This window comes from Echeneis naucrates, chromosome 3 (genome assembly GCF_900963305.1).
Source record: "Echeneis naucrates chromosome 3, fEcheNa1.1, whole genome shotgun sequence".
Taxonomy (NCBI): Eukaryota; Metazoa; Chordata; class Actinopteri; order Carangiformes; family Echeneidae; genus Echeneis; species Echeneis naucrates.
Genome location: NC_042513.1, coordinates 10248227 through 10265164, shown reverse-complemented (window position 1 = coordinate 10265164; position 16938 = coordinate 10248227). Strand labels below are relative to the sequence as shown.

General features: G+C 38.3%; 1 protein-coding gene across 1 annotated transcript in view; it reads right to left on the bottom strand.

Annotated features, from left to right (window-relative positions):
* Positions 1–4210: 4210 nt before the first annotated feature.
* map2k5 (mitogen-activated protein kinase kinase 5) overlaps positions 4211–16938 on the bottom strand; it is a 46516-nt gene continuing 33788 nt past the window's right edge. The window contains exons 20-22 of the mRNA XM_029497804.1: positions 16629–16690; positions 15512–15557; positions 4211–4939 (exon numbers count right to left, since the gene is read on the bottom strand). Of these exons, the coding sequence (XP_029353664.1) occupies positions 4829–4939; positions 15512–15557; positions 16629–16690 (219 nt within the window). The 3' untranslated portion in view covers positions 4211–4828. The remainder of the gene's footprint in view (positions 4940–15511; positions 15558–16628; positions 16691–16938) is intronic.

Here is a 16938-nt window from a genome sequence, read left to right as displayed (position 1 = left end):
GTCCAAGGCTGTTTTTTGAAGTCGTTGCTGAAAATGTAAAATGAAAGCAAAGTGACTTTCTGTCTGCCTGGAGTCTGAACGAATGGTGTCAACAAACAGCACATTATGAACTTATCACCAACTTCCTCAAAAATCAAAACACTTCATAGACCGCAGAGGCAATTTTCTTTCACACGACACATTCACGCTATAAAAATTAGATGAAAAAAGAAGAGCCATGCAAATACAAGGTTAAGCAGTATTATGGCTCATAGTGAGCATTTGTTGTACAATATTTCAGCAAATGGGTGAGTAAAATGTCTGTCACAGGAGGAGGATCAGTGAAAGTAATGTCAATCACAAGTTTCCTGTTGCTTCAGTTGATTTTCATTTAAAGTTCAGATAAAGCAGGAATCAAGGTCTGTGGAATCTGATATGATATATAAAGTATGAACAAGCTTTACAATCGCAGAGGCCGTCCTTCCTTTTCCTGTGATGGCTTTTAAAAAACTTAATAAAACATACAATCGAACACGCCCCAGATTAACTGCGTGCTGCTTAGGTGGATGTCAAGGTCCTGACATGCCGCCATGCTACATAACTATTAAATCAAGCTGCCTGTCAATAGATGAGGGGCTGCAGTCACACAAAAACTTTTATAAACAACATAGTACAAGGTCTCTTACTGAAGAACACAGTATAACCAAAATTAAACAGCACAATAAAGAAGCGAAGGCTGCACGTCTGTATAGGAGCTCTGAGCAGACATGAGTCAGTTGAGACTTGTTTGTTGAGCTTTAGAGAAGTTTCGGTGTTCTTGACATTAGCTTGTTTTTGATTTTCAAGATCATTACTACTGGATGTGCAAAACAAAAGTGAAATTTGAGGAAAATGCTGTGATGAGGAAAAAAAAAAATCTATTTAATTAAAATAAAATTTGGAAAGACCTTTCTGGCGATGAGTAAACATATCATGGATTGTGTTCATGTGCTTGATGAGCTGATGGGTGAGTTTTTCTGCTGAATATATGAACCATTTACAAAAGCCCTTAGGGACACTATAAAGAGGAATAATAAATCCATTAGTTACATGTTTCAAACTGTTAAATGGTGCCTCATCAGAAAGTGGTAATCTCAGGTCACGAAGGTGTAAGCCCATCTCGTCATAAGGCTCAAGAAGGGGTAATGTAATTTTGACGGAAGAGTGGAAGTGAGAGGGTTGTAAAAGGGAGTATGACTGATCTTGAAGGAAACATTAACTTGTCATTGTTCAAATATTTCAGGATGAGCCAGGAGTGGTGGACTGACCGACAGTGACGTCTCCATCTGAATGTCGAAGAAGGAAGCTGATGACACTTGTTGATTGCTGGGACTCAGCTCCTCTGAAAAAGATGGACTTGAAAACATAAGTATAAAACATATATATAGTTTCTATTACATGAAAAATCTCACAAGAGTTTATTGATCCTCCAGCCGCTTTAAAATTCGAGTTTTTTTATTTATTTTCTTGTTTTAAAGGAAATACCACAGACAAAACAATTGGAAAGAGCTTGTCTGGGCGTTAAAGTGTTTTTAGAAGACAATCCTTTAGTTCAACACAACCGTGTCCGTGTTTTACGTGTTCACCTGTAACAAAAAAAAAAAAAGACACACACAAAACAGTCTTCTTAATGTACTGTATTACTGTACTTTGAACTATTTCCCAAAGGTTAATGTGCATATTAACAAGAAAGGCTGTTAATTGAAGGTCAGCCTGTGATTAATTATGGAATGCAAACTGTTAATGAACTAATGATAGCGAGGTGCCTACAGGTTTGGGTCATTTCAGGCCAACACCTACAGATGCAGAAATTTTAACCAAGACAAAGTAATGTTAAAAAAAAAAAAAAGAAAAGTGTGCCAAGTTACTTCAGAGGCTGCAGTTTGTGGTGCTCTGACTATCCCGTCCACATTCATAGTAGAAACTCATCTTTGTGCTTCTAGACCTGCAACACCACCTTGACCAATTCTCCATCGTGGATCAGTCATGTTCGTCAACAGGACCTGTATTCACCTCTCAGCATCATATGGTGCTACAGAACAGCAGATACACAAAACAGTTTAAACATGAGCAGAACATGGACGTAGAGTTTACTACACTGCTGTCCTGCTTAGTTTCTTTGACTAACTAACTCTCGAAAAGAAAAACCTTCAAAAAAGAAGTTTCCCAAAGTTCCAGATGTTCCAGAAGTACAGGGATATCCTGTTTAAACAAAAGCGTGAATTACTCAAAGCAGAGAAACATTTTGGAGGAATCAAGAAAATCATTAAGGTCACTCACTCGCTCGCACACAGACAGATAATAAAGGGACAGAAAAACTCAGGTTATTCACTCAAACTGAAGTGCAATCTTTAGGATTTATACTGAGTAACAAACTTAGACATACCAAACAATGTTTATTATAGAACCATAAAATCTACCCAAATTCAGTTTAAATACATTTTATTTGTGCAGGGTGGAATATGTGCCAACACAGAAAATTACAGAATACGTCATAATCAGCCAGTAACATCACAGGACTAATATTTCTGCTGAGTCCATCACTGACTTAACGTTTTGTGGGTTAGGCAGACAGAGGTAAAAATAACAGAGTCACAGGAGGTGAGCTCTGCTGAAATCAGGCTGAAAGGTAAAAATGAATAATAAATTATCACCACTGATAAGGCAGATTCATATTCAAACATCACAGTCTATGATTACATCATTAAACAAAGAAAAGTTGCAGCTGAGCCTTCGAAGCCTCCAGTACATTTGTTCAAATTAAATGTTTTTTTCATCCTTTTTGGTTTAGTTGAACGACTACTTCCATATTTCAGAGTGTTTTACCACTCTGCAGTATTTATAGCTACTGTTATTGTTAAGGCCAACTTAATATCAGGTTTCTGTCTCACAGACTAATGAATTTAACTTTTCCCAACATTTTTAGTCAGTTTAAGATGAATACAATTAACATGATGCATGTGGTAAAATGCAGAGTAAATATACTGATTGTAGAGCTTTTGGAAAATCCACATGCATTTCAGCGATAGGAAAATTGTCAGATTTTCACCAATCATCAGAGTAACATAAACAACATTTTATACAGACATCCTTCCCAAAAGAGTATTATGTACATCAAAATAATAAAAAAAAAAAAGCTCTGTGTCCTTTTTAAAGTTTCATTTTCAGGCAAGTCATGGTATTAATGAGAAGTGGCACATGCAACTCTTGGGTTCTTGTAACAAAGATAAATGGTTTATCTGGAAAGATTGACCTAATAAGCTGTACCCTGAATGTATGTATGTATCAGTATGGAACTCAGTGCGAGCTTGTGAGAGTTCTGTGCAGAGCAGAGTCAGCCCTAAGGCAAAGCAAATGTTAAGTAGCAAAATGGTAAATGAAAATGCACGAAATCAAACTCTGGAATCAAGACACATACAAAAGTTCCCAAGTTAGGAATGGCGTGATGGATACATCGCGTGTCCTTACCATAACAGAGAATAAACCCACATTTAAAGGGAAGACACTGCACATCATGTATAGTAAAATGGTGCTTTAAGCGCTGATGTACTGCTTTTACATTCTTTTTCAGTATTGCTCTAGATGCATTTATTTTACCTTTGTGGCAGTAAAGGTATTTCATTTCAGCACTTAAGCACAAAATGTTTCATCAGCTGCTCTAAAACACCTTGTCGATTCATTTTAGTCACTTAATGCACTATGTTTGTCTAAGTCATAAGAAATCCATTTAGCTCACCATTTGGCTTGTCAGTGGTCTTTGGTGATATGTGCACTTCAAAAGTTTTCCCTCGTTGGGCAATAAGATAAAACAGCATAATATCTGTACAAGGGTTATATGTATTTTATTCACGTGAAGGATTTTCTGGTGAGAATGTGGATAAAACAATGACATGAGAAGAAGGTTTGGCTTATAAGAAGAAAAAAACAAAAAAAGACAAAAAAAAAAAAAAAAAAAAAATCAAATAGCTGCTGAATGAAAGTGGAGTACTGCTTCAGCACAATTTCCTCTCCAGCAGCTCACTCAGTGGCACTCATTGTTTGGCATATGTCAATATTTCATTCCTCTGTAATAATACTATATTGCTGCTACAGACTAACTGGCACTACAGCTTGTTGTCATCTATTCAGTCAATTCAGAAGCCTCCAAACCTTGAGATACAACTGCTCGAGCCCAGGAGCTCAAAAATATTACTTTTTTTTTTTTTTGGAGTGGGGTGGGGGAGGGGGGGTTGTAATTAAGAGTGACAACATAAGTTTGCTGAGGTAATAAATGACACCAGTAGTAAAACAGGCACACACATGGGCAGTTACTCACAGGCAAAAACCTTAACATTCACCAGAGGGCTGTTAACAGTAAAGCACAAGATGGTTACTGTAGATGCTATACTAGAAACAGATCACAGCTCTGTCAGTGGATTGCAGTTGCGTGATCTGAAGTTGTTCTTTGTCTGTGATCCTTCAAACCAGGATCATTGATCTCCATTCAGACTGTGATGCTCAATGAACGTCTGTACACGTGTTTGTGAGAAAGCTAGGAATGGGCAGCCCCGTGAGGAAGAAAGCACACATATCTTCCCGTTTTGGATGCAGATTAATATTGAGCTGCTAAGATGTGAGCTTCTCATTGTCCCGGCACTTGAATGCTGTTAAATTAAGAATTACTCACACGAAGTACTTAACAACTGGTGACTTTTTGTCCTCGTACATGGAGTCAGTTGTACAGTGCATGTGGACGTACTTGATCCTGAAGTGTTCATAAGGTCTGCGATCAAACGTCCAGGTCCATGATAGGTGAAGAGGGAGGGGGACATCAGACGCGTCCTTGATTCTGCTGAGCTCGTCTCTCCTCCAAGCAGCGACAAACCCACATTGACACCACTTCTGCATTGTCATCATTATACTGTACGATGAAGGAATGGTCCTAAAATGCAGAGAGAAAGAGACATCGACTTACTGTAGAAAAAAAGATGGCAATGAAGATACTTTGGTCGTCAGTAAATACACACTCTCTTGCAGAATTTTACAGGAGTGGCAACAAATGTTGACTTCCATTACTGTCAGTAAGATGCATCAAAAAAATAAACAAAGAAGTGAATCAGATATTCTGAATTTACGACTAAATGTCAACGTAGGTATGGAGGAGAAATTAGTCTGTTTTATTATTTAATAACTATTTTAACATTTTATTTCAGATTGACCTGAGGGACATATACAAAGACAAGAGACTGAACTCTTACATTTATCCTTGACCAATTGAGGTTGAATTTTAATTTGAAAATCAAAGCCAAAAACATCAAATATTAGTAGTAATCGCCCTTAACTTCTCCAGGATTGGACTTAATTTGTGCTGCACGAATATTAGTTTTAAATTTACTGAACCAGAAGTTTTGAGGAGAGTAATTCATTTCATTCAAACCTAAAATGTGACCTTCAGCTTAATTGTCATCTACGGTAAAAATGAACGGAAATAGCTGTTAAAGAGAAGCAATGAGCTTGCGCATAAAAAGAGAGACATATATGTTTTAATGCCTATTACAAAATGTTTATAGCTTTTCTGCAATTATGATTTTTTTTATTATCAAACAGACTGGAGCCACAAACATTATAACATCGTTATGTGGAGGGTGTTGTTTAGTTTTACTTGTATAATTATTCAATATCATGATTCAAGAAATAATAGTAAAATTCACATAAAGCAAACAGGAACATCATTAAATAGTCTTAAATATTAACGGCCAACAGATTTAGTTTTAAATGCAAAACGTTTAAGTAATGGCTTGTCAGGGCATTTTAAAAAAATTATTTGGGGGTTTAATGATGTGCATGAGTCATAACGGTTTGTAAGATGAGTTTTGTGATAAAAGGCAGCAGAGGCACTCACAAAACCATCTTTGTCCATCATTGAAAAATAATTGGAGAAACACTTTTCAGATTTACAACAAAACAGTTGACTTCATCTTGCCTGATAATCATCAGTAGTGGCCATAAATTAGTTCCAGAAATCCTACAAACATGCAAGCAAGTGTGGAGATTGGTGGCTTGGTAAATGCTGGCAATGTTCACTTGTTGCTGCTGCGGGACTGAAACAGAGATGTCACATGTCATATCTCAATGACAACCGTTTCAATAACCAGCCTCATCTGGGCTACTTTCCAGACCAGGGCCAGGGGTCACAGGGGTCACAGCGCGGAGTCAGAGGTGAGAGCAGGAGAAGGCTGTAAATGTCGGCTGAGGCTGACCATTAATTTTATTTGTGGTGTCTGAGTGTCCAATTAGACACGATGACTGTGGAGCTGGCCAGTTTAAATGAACTTGTCAACACTGATTTCAACAAGCTTTCTTTAACAAAAACAGACTGTCACTGTTGTACACTGTTAATAGGAGTTCAGTCCTAAGGAAGAAGGTCATTCTCCACGGAGGGATTTGTGGACAAAAACATCTCCTTGTCTATTTATGGCCACAATTGGAACTTGACCAATAAATCATCTGGGCTAATGCCGTATATAGGCCACATGTATTGATGTTGTCGTCAGCAGGACGACATGACATGTTTTTTGAAGTCCTTTAGAAAACATTGTCACTATCAGGTTGTACAGCAGAGAGATATGTGTGGCTTCTGCCAAGTGAGTGCCGTATCTTTACTGATGTCAGAGTCGATCAGTCAGCCAGGGCACCACCTTCATGTCCTTCTCAGGATGAAAGTCCGCTCCTGGAACTTTCAAACTGATGATTTTACATTTACACCTAATTTTTTGGGTAGCACTTAAAACAGTTTCCATAGATTTCCCTATCAAACAATGTGTGTTAGGAACTAGTCCTGACCCTTCATCTCCTTTAACTATAAAATAACCTGCACAGTACTTTGGTTGGCCACACAATAAAAATGAATTATTATTGACCTTTTCTTATAACTTAGAACATTTAAAATGTGTCATACTTATTTTGCTGTGCTTTGCAGAGCTATGAGTCAACAAGCAAATCTCATGTATATAAAAACCACATCATTTAAATGGGGGCGTTACTAGATTGGCACAAATTTGATGCAGAAGGTGACTCCAAAGTGAGCTGTGTTGTTGTCAGCTGTTTCCTCTGGGGTTAAACTATGCTAAATATCCCCCAAGCAACAGCAAAACTAGTGCCAACAATGTAAGATTAGTAACAAAGTAGGACAGACTGGTAGTGATGGTACTCCTTTTTTCCCCTCCTGAGATTGTTCTCATCTATTTGCAGTTACACAAGAAAATACATTCAGCTGAAGGCCGTGGGTATAACATGAAACCAAATTAATTGTGAATATGTTGGATATTTTTGTAGAATGATCTTTTTTCTTTCTTTTTTTTTATTTTTTTTAACTTTACTTCTACTGTTGGTTGTAAGCACTTCCTGTCCACATGGTTAATCTGGAATATTTCTATGTACAATTGCAGCACCATTATGTATTAATTCTGTGCAAACTGTAAAGATGGTGAAAGACTGGGGGAGCCCCATCAATCCTGTTGCCCTTCTAATGGGCAGCTGGGGTTAACGCAGTCTGAGGTTAATTACTCTCATATCACCGTGAACACGTGTGTATGTGTGTGTCAGGATACGACAGGTGGAGTAGATGCTCCTGGGTGCCCCTATGTGCTGAATACCCATCTCATCAATCATTCTTCTTTGCTTCAGTAGAGAGGGAGTGATACAGAAATAAAGAAGAGAGCCCTGAGTGATGTTTGTAAATTCAATTTACACCTCTGCTCCAGAGATTAACCTTGGCACGCAATAGACATCCGTTGGAATTTGACCTGACTCACTGTGCGAGTCTTGTTATACTACACTCCCACACTATCCATACATACACTCCATGTCAAGTCACCCAAGGATGTCAGTAGATGCCACTTTCCGCAATGTCCTATCTGCTTAATTAAATGTACAATTTGACACTGGCGTAATGGGCACACAGAGATAAAGTCATGAGGTAGCGCATTACGAAATGTTTGAAAGTGAGTACAAGAATTTGTCCCACCAGCCAACGCTACACGATTGAAAGTGCGGCTGTGAATTAAACTTGGCTTGGCCTAAAATGAGCCAAGGTGCGTGTTTAATAAAAAGCTACAGAAACGGTAGTCATAGATTATTTTGGCAACAACTGTTTCCATGATAGAGAATGAATTTTCAATTGAATTTCTAAGCTGACAGGTTCACTTTTCTACAGAAAAAGTCAGAACGCTGCCCGTGAGCAGAAATGTGAGCGACTAAAAGAAAAACAGGTGACAGATAAAACTATGTCATTACCTCTCAGTAAAAATGTCATAACATACACTGTGTGAAGGGTAGCACTTTGATACAAACGCAGGCAGGTGCACACACACACACACCCTGATTTTCAACGCCTAAAGTATACATCCCGTCTCTGACATGCACATACACACAATCTCCTACTAATTACATTTCCGGCAACTTCAATTAAGTCTGAAACCTGTAACGGAGGAGTAATACTACAGAGTGTATAACTACTCCTTGTTAGGTCACTGAAGGTGTTCTGACTTTCTGCTGCAGAAGTGTGTGGACAGTGGTGAGACAAGGGAAGGACTCATTTAAGAGTTACATTAATCAACGTCGGGTCGCATCAAAATGGGATCATCAATTGCAACTGCGCTGCTAAAATAGAAATGGCCTAAACCCAGGGGAAATTCTACCTTACACTTTAATTGTTTGAAGCCTTTGAAGGGTCCGTTTAATCTAAGATTAATTTATGCGATTTTAAATAACACCATGTATGAATAATACCCTCAGAAGAAATTAAAAGCAGTTTAAGGCAATTATACTAGGAGACTGGTCATCACCTCATTAGAATAACGCTAGAAAAAGCATGGTGTTTGAGCGTCAGTGTGTGTGTGAGACAGGGAGAGAAGGGGTAAGAGGTAGATCGAATAACTAGGGCTTTACAGATTTGCATGCTAATCACCAGCTCCCTCTGGAAGCTGGCTGGCATCAGTTACTGTATGTATGAACTAACATATTGGTAGATCGTACTTCACAGCGACTGTAGGTAACGTTCCCTTTGGAGTATCAACACTGCTTCCCCTCTACACTTGCCTTCATGCCCAAATGTGAAAGCTATCTGTTGGTTTCAAAGCTGTGTGCAAGTCCAAACATCATGCCTGATGTCTAAGCCGGCAACAACTAACTTATTTATTAGACCTAGGTGCATTATGGCTAGTTTTATTCCCTAAGAAATTACGGAGGGGAAAAATGTCCCCTGCAGCAGCAGTGTGGATCCAATCTCAAAGATGTAGAGCTTGGCTGTGCGCACAAATCAACACAAATGACGGATAAAAATGAAAAGAGCTGAACAAATAAATAACATTAGCTTTCCATTGAGGGAAGTGAGGGAGCGATTCTGCACATATCTAAAAAGACACAAGTGGAATCCAAAGGAGGTGCAATGATATGTATCTATGCCAAAAGCACTTCCCTCTATGTAGAAGCATTAATCAGTCCCCAAATGGTTAAATCGGTTCAAAAGTTGAAGACACATGACTTCTAGAATGCACACATCACCCACATGAAATTAAACAAAACCTGAGTAGATTAGATGACTAATCTAGCTCCATTTTTTTTTTTTGCTCAGTAATCTTTCAGTAAAATACAGCAGAATCATCACAAATATAACTATCATGTGAAAACCATGAGCATATGGATCTCAGTCACTGTTGGCGAAATCAGGCAACTCAAACTACAAGAAGCAAATTTAAGCAAATCTATGTGGCGGTTTCCAGTTGACTTCATGTCTTATGTCACACATATCCGTCATAAGTAGGACGTGTCACAAAAACATGGGCAAAAACCTCTCAAATTCTGAAGTAGACGCATCCATAGTGACTTCAAGCAGATGGGATCATTAAATGCGGGAGCAGCCTACTAAACAGTGTCGATGAAAAGGGTCACAGGTTTCGACGTTGGTGTAGTTAATGACAGAAGAACTAGCCAGCGTTTGTTCATAAGTACAGGTTTATTATAGCACTATAAGTGGTCAAATCTGTGTGGGGGTTTGTGTGTATTTAAGTCTAAACTAGATTTGGGTATAGGAGAGGTTCTTTTGTGAAAAAGCAAGGGGCTCATCTGGTGTCTCCAGGGTTGAAAAGGGGCAACAATATTTGTGCGTGTGTGTGTATGTGTGCATATGAATAGAAAAGCAGAATAGGAGAGCTGCACTGACATGGGTGCTAAAAGGCTGTTTGAAAGCTGCTGGCTGGGGAGTGAGGGATGATGGGGGAGAGGGAGGAGGGAGAAATTAAATGCCCATCAAATCACAATCAAAGGACATAAGACTGTGGGGTCATCACTCTTGTTCTCCCATACACAAAAATTAACATATGCAAAAAAAAAAAAAGTGTACAAGCAAAAAATTGTAGCAATTTCCAATAGATAACATCATGGGGAAAAAAAAGAAGCATTTTCTGTCTTTTTTTTTTTTTTTTAAACAACAAAGCTTAGCAACAGAACAGGCTTTGTATTGAAGAATAATGGAGAAGAAAAGACAGATGGTTTAGAATCAAAACTGTGAAACCTCAGACAGGACAGGTCATCACCAAATACCTGCAGGTAACGTCCTGGGAGCAGGCCAATGGAAAGTCTCCTCAGCTGACCAACGTCATGAGCTTATGACAGGATCAGGTGTCCACAATGAAACATGCATTAGTATAAGGGGAGAAAAACAACTCACTAGCCTTTCTGATTGTCCATCATGTGACTCTTCACAGAAAAAAAAAAAAAAGGAAGAGAAGAAATGGGAGGAAAGATCTCTTTCTGATACAAGAGAAGCGCTGACCTCGATAGAGCCAGACACAAGCTCATTTGGAGATTTCTTCATGATTAATTTGTGTCCAACAAACTGGCAATGAGATTATGAGTCATGGTGTAAACCACCTGGGCTCAGATCAACTCAGTACCTCCACTGATGTTAATGCTTTTTCAAAAGGTTGATTTTCTTGTTACATAATGTAACGCTATCACTACAAACTCAAAGAAGGTACCATGATGGGCAATTCCTAAGGCTAAAAATGCAGCACCACACCAAGGTCCATTGAAAATGCTTGATTTATTTGTACAAATTTAAATCATTGATTAGTCTATGTGTCAATTCCTTCAAAGATGCTTATTTTGCTTTGGCTTGATAAGAAAGGTGTCATGCCAGTGGACTTTGTGCCATTACCAATCACCAATCAGTATTGTGCAGGCAGGTGTGGCAGGTGGCAGTTGGTAACAAGCTGTTCCAATAGGTCATGTAAAAGGAAAGGGAGAATTAATGAATGAATTAATTGTGGTATTTATTTGGAGGCACTTGTGCTGTCACTAAATTTGCTGCTTTGTGACCGCTATTTGCCTTTAATCTCCCATTTTTTTTTTTTTGTACTATTGTTGTACTGTGCCTGTCACCTCCTTGACTGCACACAGGAACCAAGGAGAAATTTTTCCTTTTCCTCCTTTCATTAGTTAGGTAAATTAACAAAGTTGAAGAGAATATGATACAAAAAAAAAAAAAAAAAAAAAAAGTATTAGCAAGAGATCCAGTATAAGTAGTTGTAACAGACTGAGTCAATCTTTAAGGGCAGAACCCATCAAGAGCAGGCATGCAATCAAACAGCAGCCCTATAAAGAGCACCTAATAGGATAAATTCCCTGTGACAATAATGACGTTAATAAAAGCTATACTAGTGATTAGAGAAACCACATGCTGAAACCTGATGAGCAAACTAGTGCTACTAGAGGAGTTTGTATTGTCATAAAATAACATTATTTGCTCAGTGTCTACACCATCATGTGATTTTTTTTTGCATTACCTTCCAGGAGAAATCTGTTGCACAGTCAAAAACTGGGAGCAAATGGTGGCACTTTCTATACAGCAGAGGGAGAGAAGAAATGGGGAGCTGTAGCTTGGTGCATTAACATACAGATCGAATAGGTAAAGAGTTTTAATGTACTCAGGAGGCTTGGGGAATCAAGAAGCAGAGAGAGAAGCAGGGAGGAAAGAGAAAGACAATCAGCACACTGGTGCCACAAAGGCAGGCATCCATGACCTTATATCTTAGTTCATCACGGCCAGAGAAAGAAGAAGAAGAAGAAGAAGAAGGGGAAAAAAAAAAAAGAGCTCTAGAAGAACAAAAACATCGCAAAGGTAGGACGAGAGGGTTGGGGAAAAGAGTAAGTTGAAAAAAACAAGAAATCACAATGAATATGAGGTGAAGTAGGGCAGAGTAGAAATGCGGAAGGGAGTAAACAATTACAGTCACGTGATTATGATTAGCTAAAACATTTAAAAGCCAAAGAGAAGGAAAAGCGGTGTGTGGGTTAGGGTTAGGATGAGATGTTAGGAGAAGGATGTTATGTATAGTGATGAAAACTTATGGTCACAGTGATGCTCCCCAATAAATGCGAAAAAAGAAAAATCTGCAACCACCCCAGAATCTCTATGTTCACACTTCAGACCTTGTGGGTGGAGACATTTCTAAAAGACAATACATCCTGTTTAATTATGCAACAAATCATTTTTCAGGTGGGTTACAGTAGGTGCTTGATGTCAAACGCAGGCATAACTGAAGACAGAGCCGTTTCAGCTGCTCTGCACGGTTGAGTCTAGGTGCTGAGGCTCATCGGATTCATTCTCACTCACTAAAAGAAAACAATTACATATTTGGGTCTAACAATATGTTGAATATGTTGAATTCATTGCTTCCTAGCTTGATGTCTTTTTGCAAGGACAGTGTGTTATCCTGGATAACCGAAGTCATTATATTCACATACTGCAGGATGGCTAAATAAGTAATATACTATACTGGTGGAAGTCTAATATTGTCTTTTAAGTACTGGGAATGGAGCCACTCTGAGTACCCTTGTCCCAGAGTTGCTTTAATTGTTAATTAAGTATTGGTTACGAAACCAAGTAATAATTAACACAAGAAATTACAAGGACACGCTGTGAAAGAGAGCTCATAATTCAATCACACCAAGAATGATTCTATTCTTGTTCACGGTATGAGAACATAAGCAGCTGTGAAATAAGTGGGCATTTAGTAAGAGTAAGACAAAAGGCTCTTTTTTGAGTCAAGCTAAAGTCAACATCCTCTTCAGACAGATTTCATGAGTGACTGGAGTCAAAGGTGTCACTCAGCACAAACAGAGGCGGCTGTGTTGAAATTAAGGTCAACAAGTCACAAACAACTGAGCAGCGTACAGCAAAAACAACACGCACAACTTTCTAAAAAGTTGTACAGTAGCACGAGGTCACACACTGAAGACAGCCACTTTTGTTCGAGGCCGGAATTCCCAATGAGTGTCTCAACAATATTTCCCTTCACCCCTCCTTTATGGTGTGAGACTGAGAACATACAAATATGTTAGCAGCTCTGCATTTACACCCTCCAGCCCTCTGTCCTCACCACACAAACCCTCTGTGGACCCTGCTGTCGCTGTCCTTGGTCCTGACACAGAAATCAGAGCATGTTGCATCTTCTGAAAGGCAGTTGGCCCAGAGAGTGAACCCAAAATGGTAAAAAAGAATAAACTCCACATTGGGAGGAACCTAGTCCTGTTACAAAGAGCTGGAACTTAGAGGAGCGTAGTTACACAAAACTGAACTTTGCCAAAGTCAAAGAATCTATGCCTTTCAAATTTGAGTACTTAGCCAGAACGATCCCACTCCACTACTGAAAACATGCATTACAGCCCCCCTTCTCATCTGTTCTTTTATTTTTACATTTTATTTTACTTTTTTGACTTTTACGTCACAAAATGTTTACGTGCATTGGCTGAACAGATAAAGCATTTCTGGGTTCAGTTATCCGAAATATGAGTTTAAGATGTTCAATGGCTTTTTGGCTACTTGGAGCTAATCGTGACCCAATATATGATCAAGACATGCAATGCATAAAATGTCTGCAGTAGGTATACTTGGAATTAAAAATAATGGCATTTTAAAAACTTCTGGGTTTATGAATGACTGAAATAGCTTAGATGTAACAGCTCCTGATTTTGAAATTATTAATTGAACTTTTTTGTGGCCAAACCATAGGAAATAAAAACTATAATATGTAGCATTACTTGCAAAAACTTGAAGAAGTTTCATAACAAGTATGAAGTGTATTACTTTGTTTGACTGAAATAAAGTAAAGCCAAACTGATTTGACTGTGAATGTTGAAACTGTTTAAATTCGTTGACACTGTAATGTATGTGCTGATATGGCTAATAAAGCTGCTTAAAACAACATAAGACAGATTACAAATTAGAAGTCTCACACATCTTCAACCGGATATTACTAAGATGGGCACTTAAAATTTGCCCCACTAATTATGTGTACGTGACTAAATTGCGAAACATGGTCCCCAATATCTCCTTCTGTTCCCCAGTTAGATTTGAATAATGATTAGAAAAGTGTTTTTTCAGAAAGTGATTGAATGCCATTAATTTCCTAATTTATTGTATTAGATATTTTTGTGACACCTTGTCATAATTTGTGGCTAGATTTTGGACTTATGACTAAAACTTCTATTGTATGGTAAAACTAAGTTGGCATTTTCTTTTTTGAATGCATTTCATTAATTTGTGCAACAGATCCTTACATTGTGTAAGTTGGGCCAGAAAGAAACTCTTCAAGTGTTTCATCCCCGCTCTATATAAATGACAACTTGTGAGCAGGATCATGCAAAAGAATATAATAATGAGATAAAAGTTTGAATCCGACACTGACACGGAGTATGTGCTCTCCTGAAAGCTATTCAAGTTGTAGCAAATGGATAAACAGATCATTGGAGTGGATATGTCAATTCACATATTCCGACTTTTCAGTGAGGACATGGGCCCTGTCCAAGTCTTTTCAATGAAGTGAATGAGTAATAATAATGCTGTCAATATGCTAATATGCAGATGAGACAGCACTAGATAAAATATTTTACCTTACAGATTTAAAAAATGAATTATGTTTTGAAAAGTAACATTTTCCACATGGTGTTGGGTACACTCTTCCTATAACATGTCAAGAGCCACGCAGACAGGCATAGGCACACAGCCGCACACACTTTCCTTTATCCATTGCTCAAATTTTCATTACATTATAAAAACTTAATTTTGCAAACTAAACCTGGTACAGCAGCAAAACCATATTAATTCAGTTTGGCTCCAATAGTGAATTAAAGAAATTATTACTGAAGTAGGTCTTAAACCTGCCTCAAGGTTTTTGGCTAACATTTCTCTAATATCTTTCATTGGTAGCAAAAAATTCATTGCCATTGTTTCCACGCAGCAATGACAACTTCAAGGGGTCCTTGACCCACCACATCTCAATCATTGCAAAAAAATGCAACTGTGTAATCCAAAAGCTAAAGCGATAATACAATCATGTTTAATTGAATTTTTATGAAATGTGAAGATATGATAATATCCCGTACACAGTTATTCAAAACTTACATTTTATGGTCCTTGGAACAGTGTAATGGAAGGCTTGGTTTAACTTACCATGAGGTTATTAGGGGCAGGCCTCTCTTTGGGTTGCCGTCGCATGCTGGGGGGGAAAAAAAAGAAAAAAGAAAAAGTGAGATACAAGCAGTGTATTTCCAGTGAATATTCAAGCCATGTTTCTGAGGGTGCAGAGCATGTCTTTGTTCTAACTTTCATTTTGACATGAATACTGCAGAGGGCCCTGGCACAAAACCATTCATTACATAGAAACTGAGGGAATTTTCATACAAGATACTTACACTTATAAGCATGTTTTAGAAACACATTAATTAATATTTCGACATTCATATAGTATTTTCTGTTTCTCAGGACACTAAAACTGAAGCAGCTACAACATTGGTTCAGTAATTGTGTGTGTTTGTGTGACTGTCCTCCACAGTATGCATTCATACATGATGCGTCACAACGACCTACACTGGGACTTTGAGAGATGAGTGGTAGGTCTGTCTGCAGGTAGTCACGTAAAAAGTTGATGCATTGCAATGGATGGGCGAGAAGAGCTGGGAGAACATATGCTAGTCCTGAATGAGGGCTGCGCTGGGCACCTCTACAGGTGCCCTAGCTGAGTAAATAAAGCAGACATGGGGGTTGAACAACAGCTGGTACAGCCATCTAGTGAGTACTGAACATACACACAGACCTATTACTTTTGACTTAAGTGCGTAAGCCAGTGTGTAAGGTTACAGGAGGCCTTTGAATTAGAGTCAAAGCCAGGGTAAATACTGTCATTGTCTGCTTGCATTAGATAAATCAATAATTTCTCATAACAATGAGCCACTTTTTATTGAATATTATCTGCACTGAATATCCTTGATAAAACCATTAATTCACAATGCAACAAAGCTCTTTAATCCTATTATATCAGCTATACCTTCTACAATTTTTGGCTCTTAGATCTATGTTTCATGCATCTTGATGACTCTGTAAATGTTCGCTCTGGCTTTGTGGGGCTGAGATGTTTGACTGTTGTACAAACAGGAATTACAAACAAATGCATAAAGCGTCCAGGGCCACTGAGAAGACACATTCCACTTAAAAGCAGACAGCATTAAATAAAACAATTTGTCTCTTTCAAGAGTCACACATTGCTAAACAGTAAGGATAAGTGACTCACCACTGTGTGATGAAGTGAACAAACTTTTCACTGAACTGTTCAACAGGAAGAACTGGAGGATCCTGTGAAGGGGAGCAAAAACTATTTAAACAATATATGATATTTTCATCAATCATAATAACCTCCTGCAAAAACAATGTGGGACGCACAAAAAGACGCACAAAAAGACTTCTGTGTTCGAAGTTTGCATGTTCTCCATGTGTGCTGTGTGGGTTCTCTCCAGGTTGTCCAGTTTCCTCCCATAGTGCAAAGACATGCAAGTTTAGGGTAGTTGGCGAGTTGAAAGTGCTTGTTGATTGGTGCATGTATG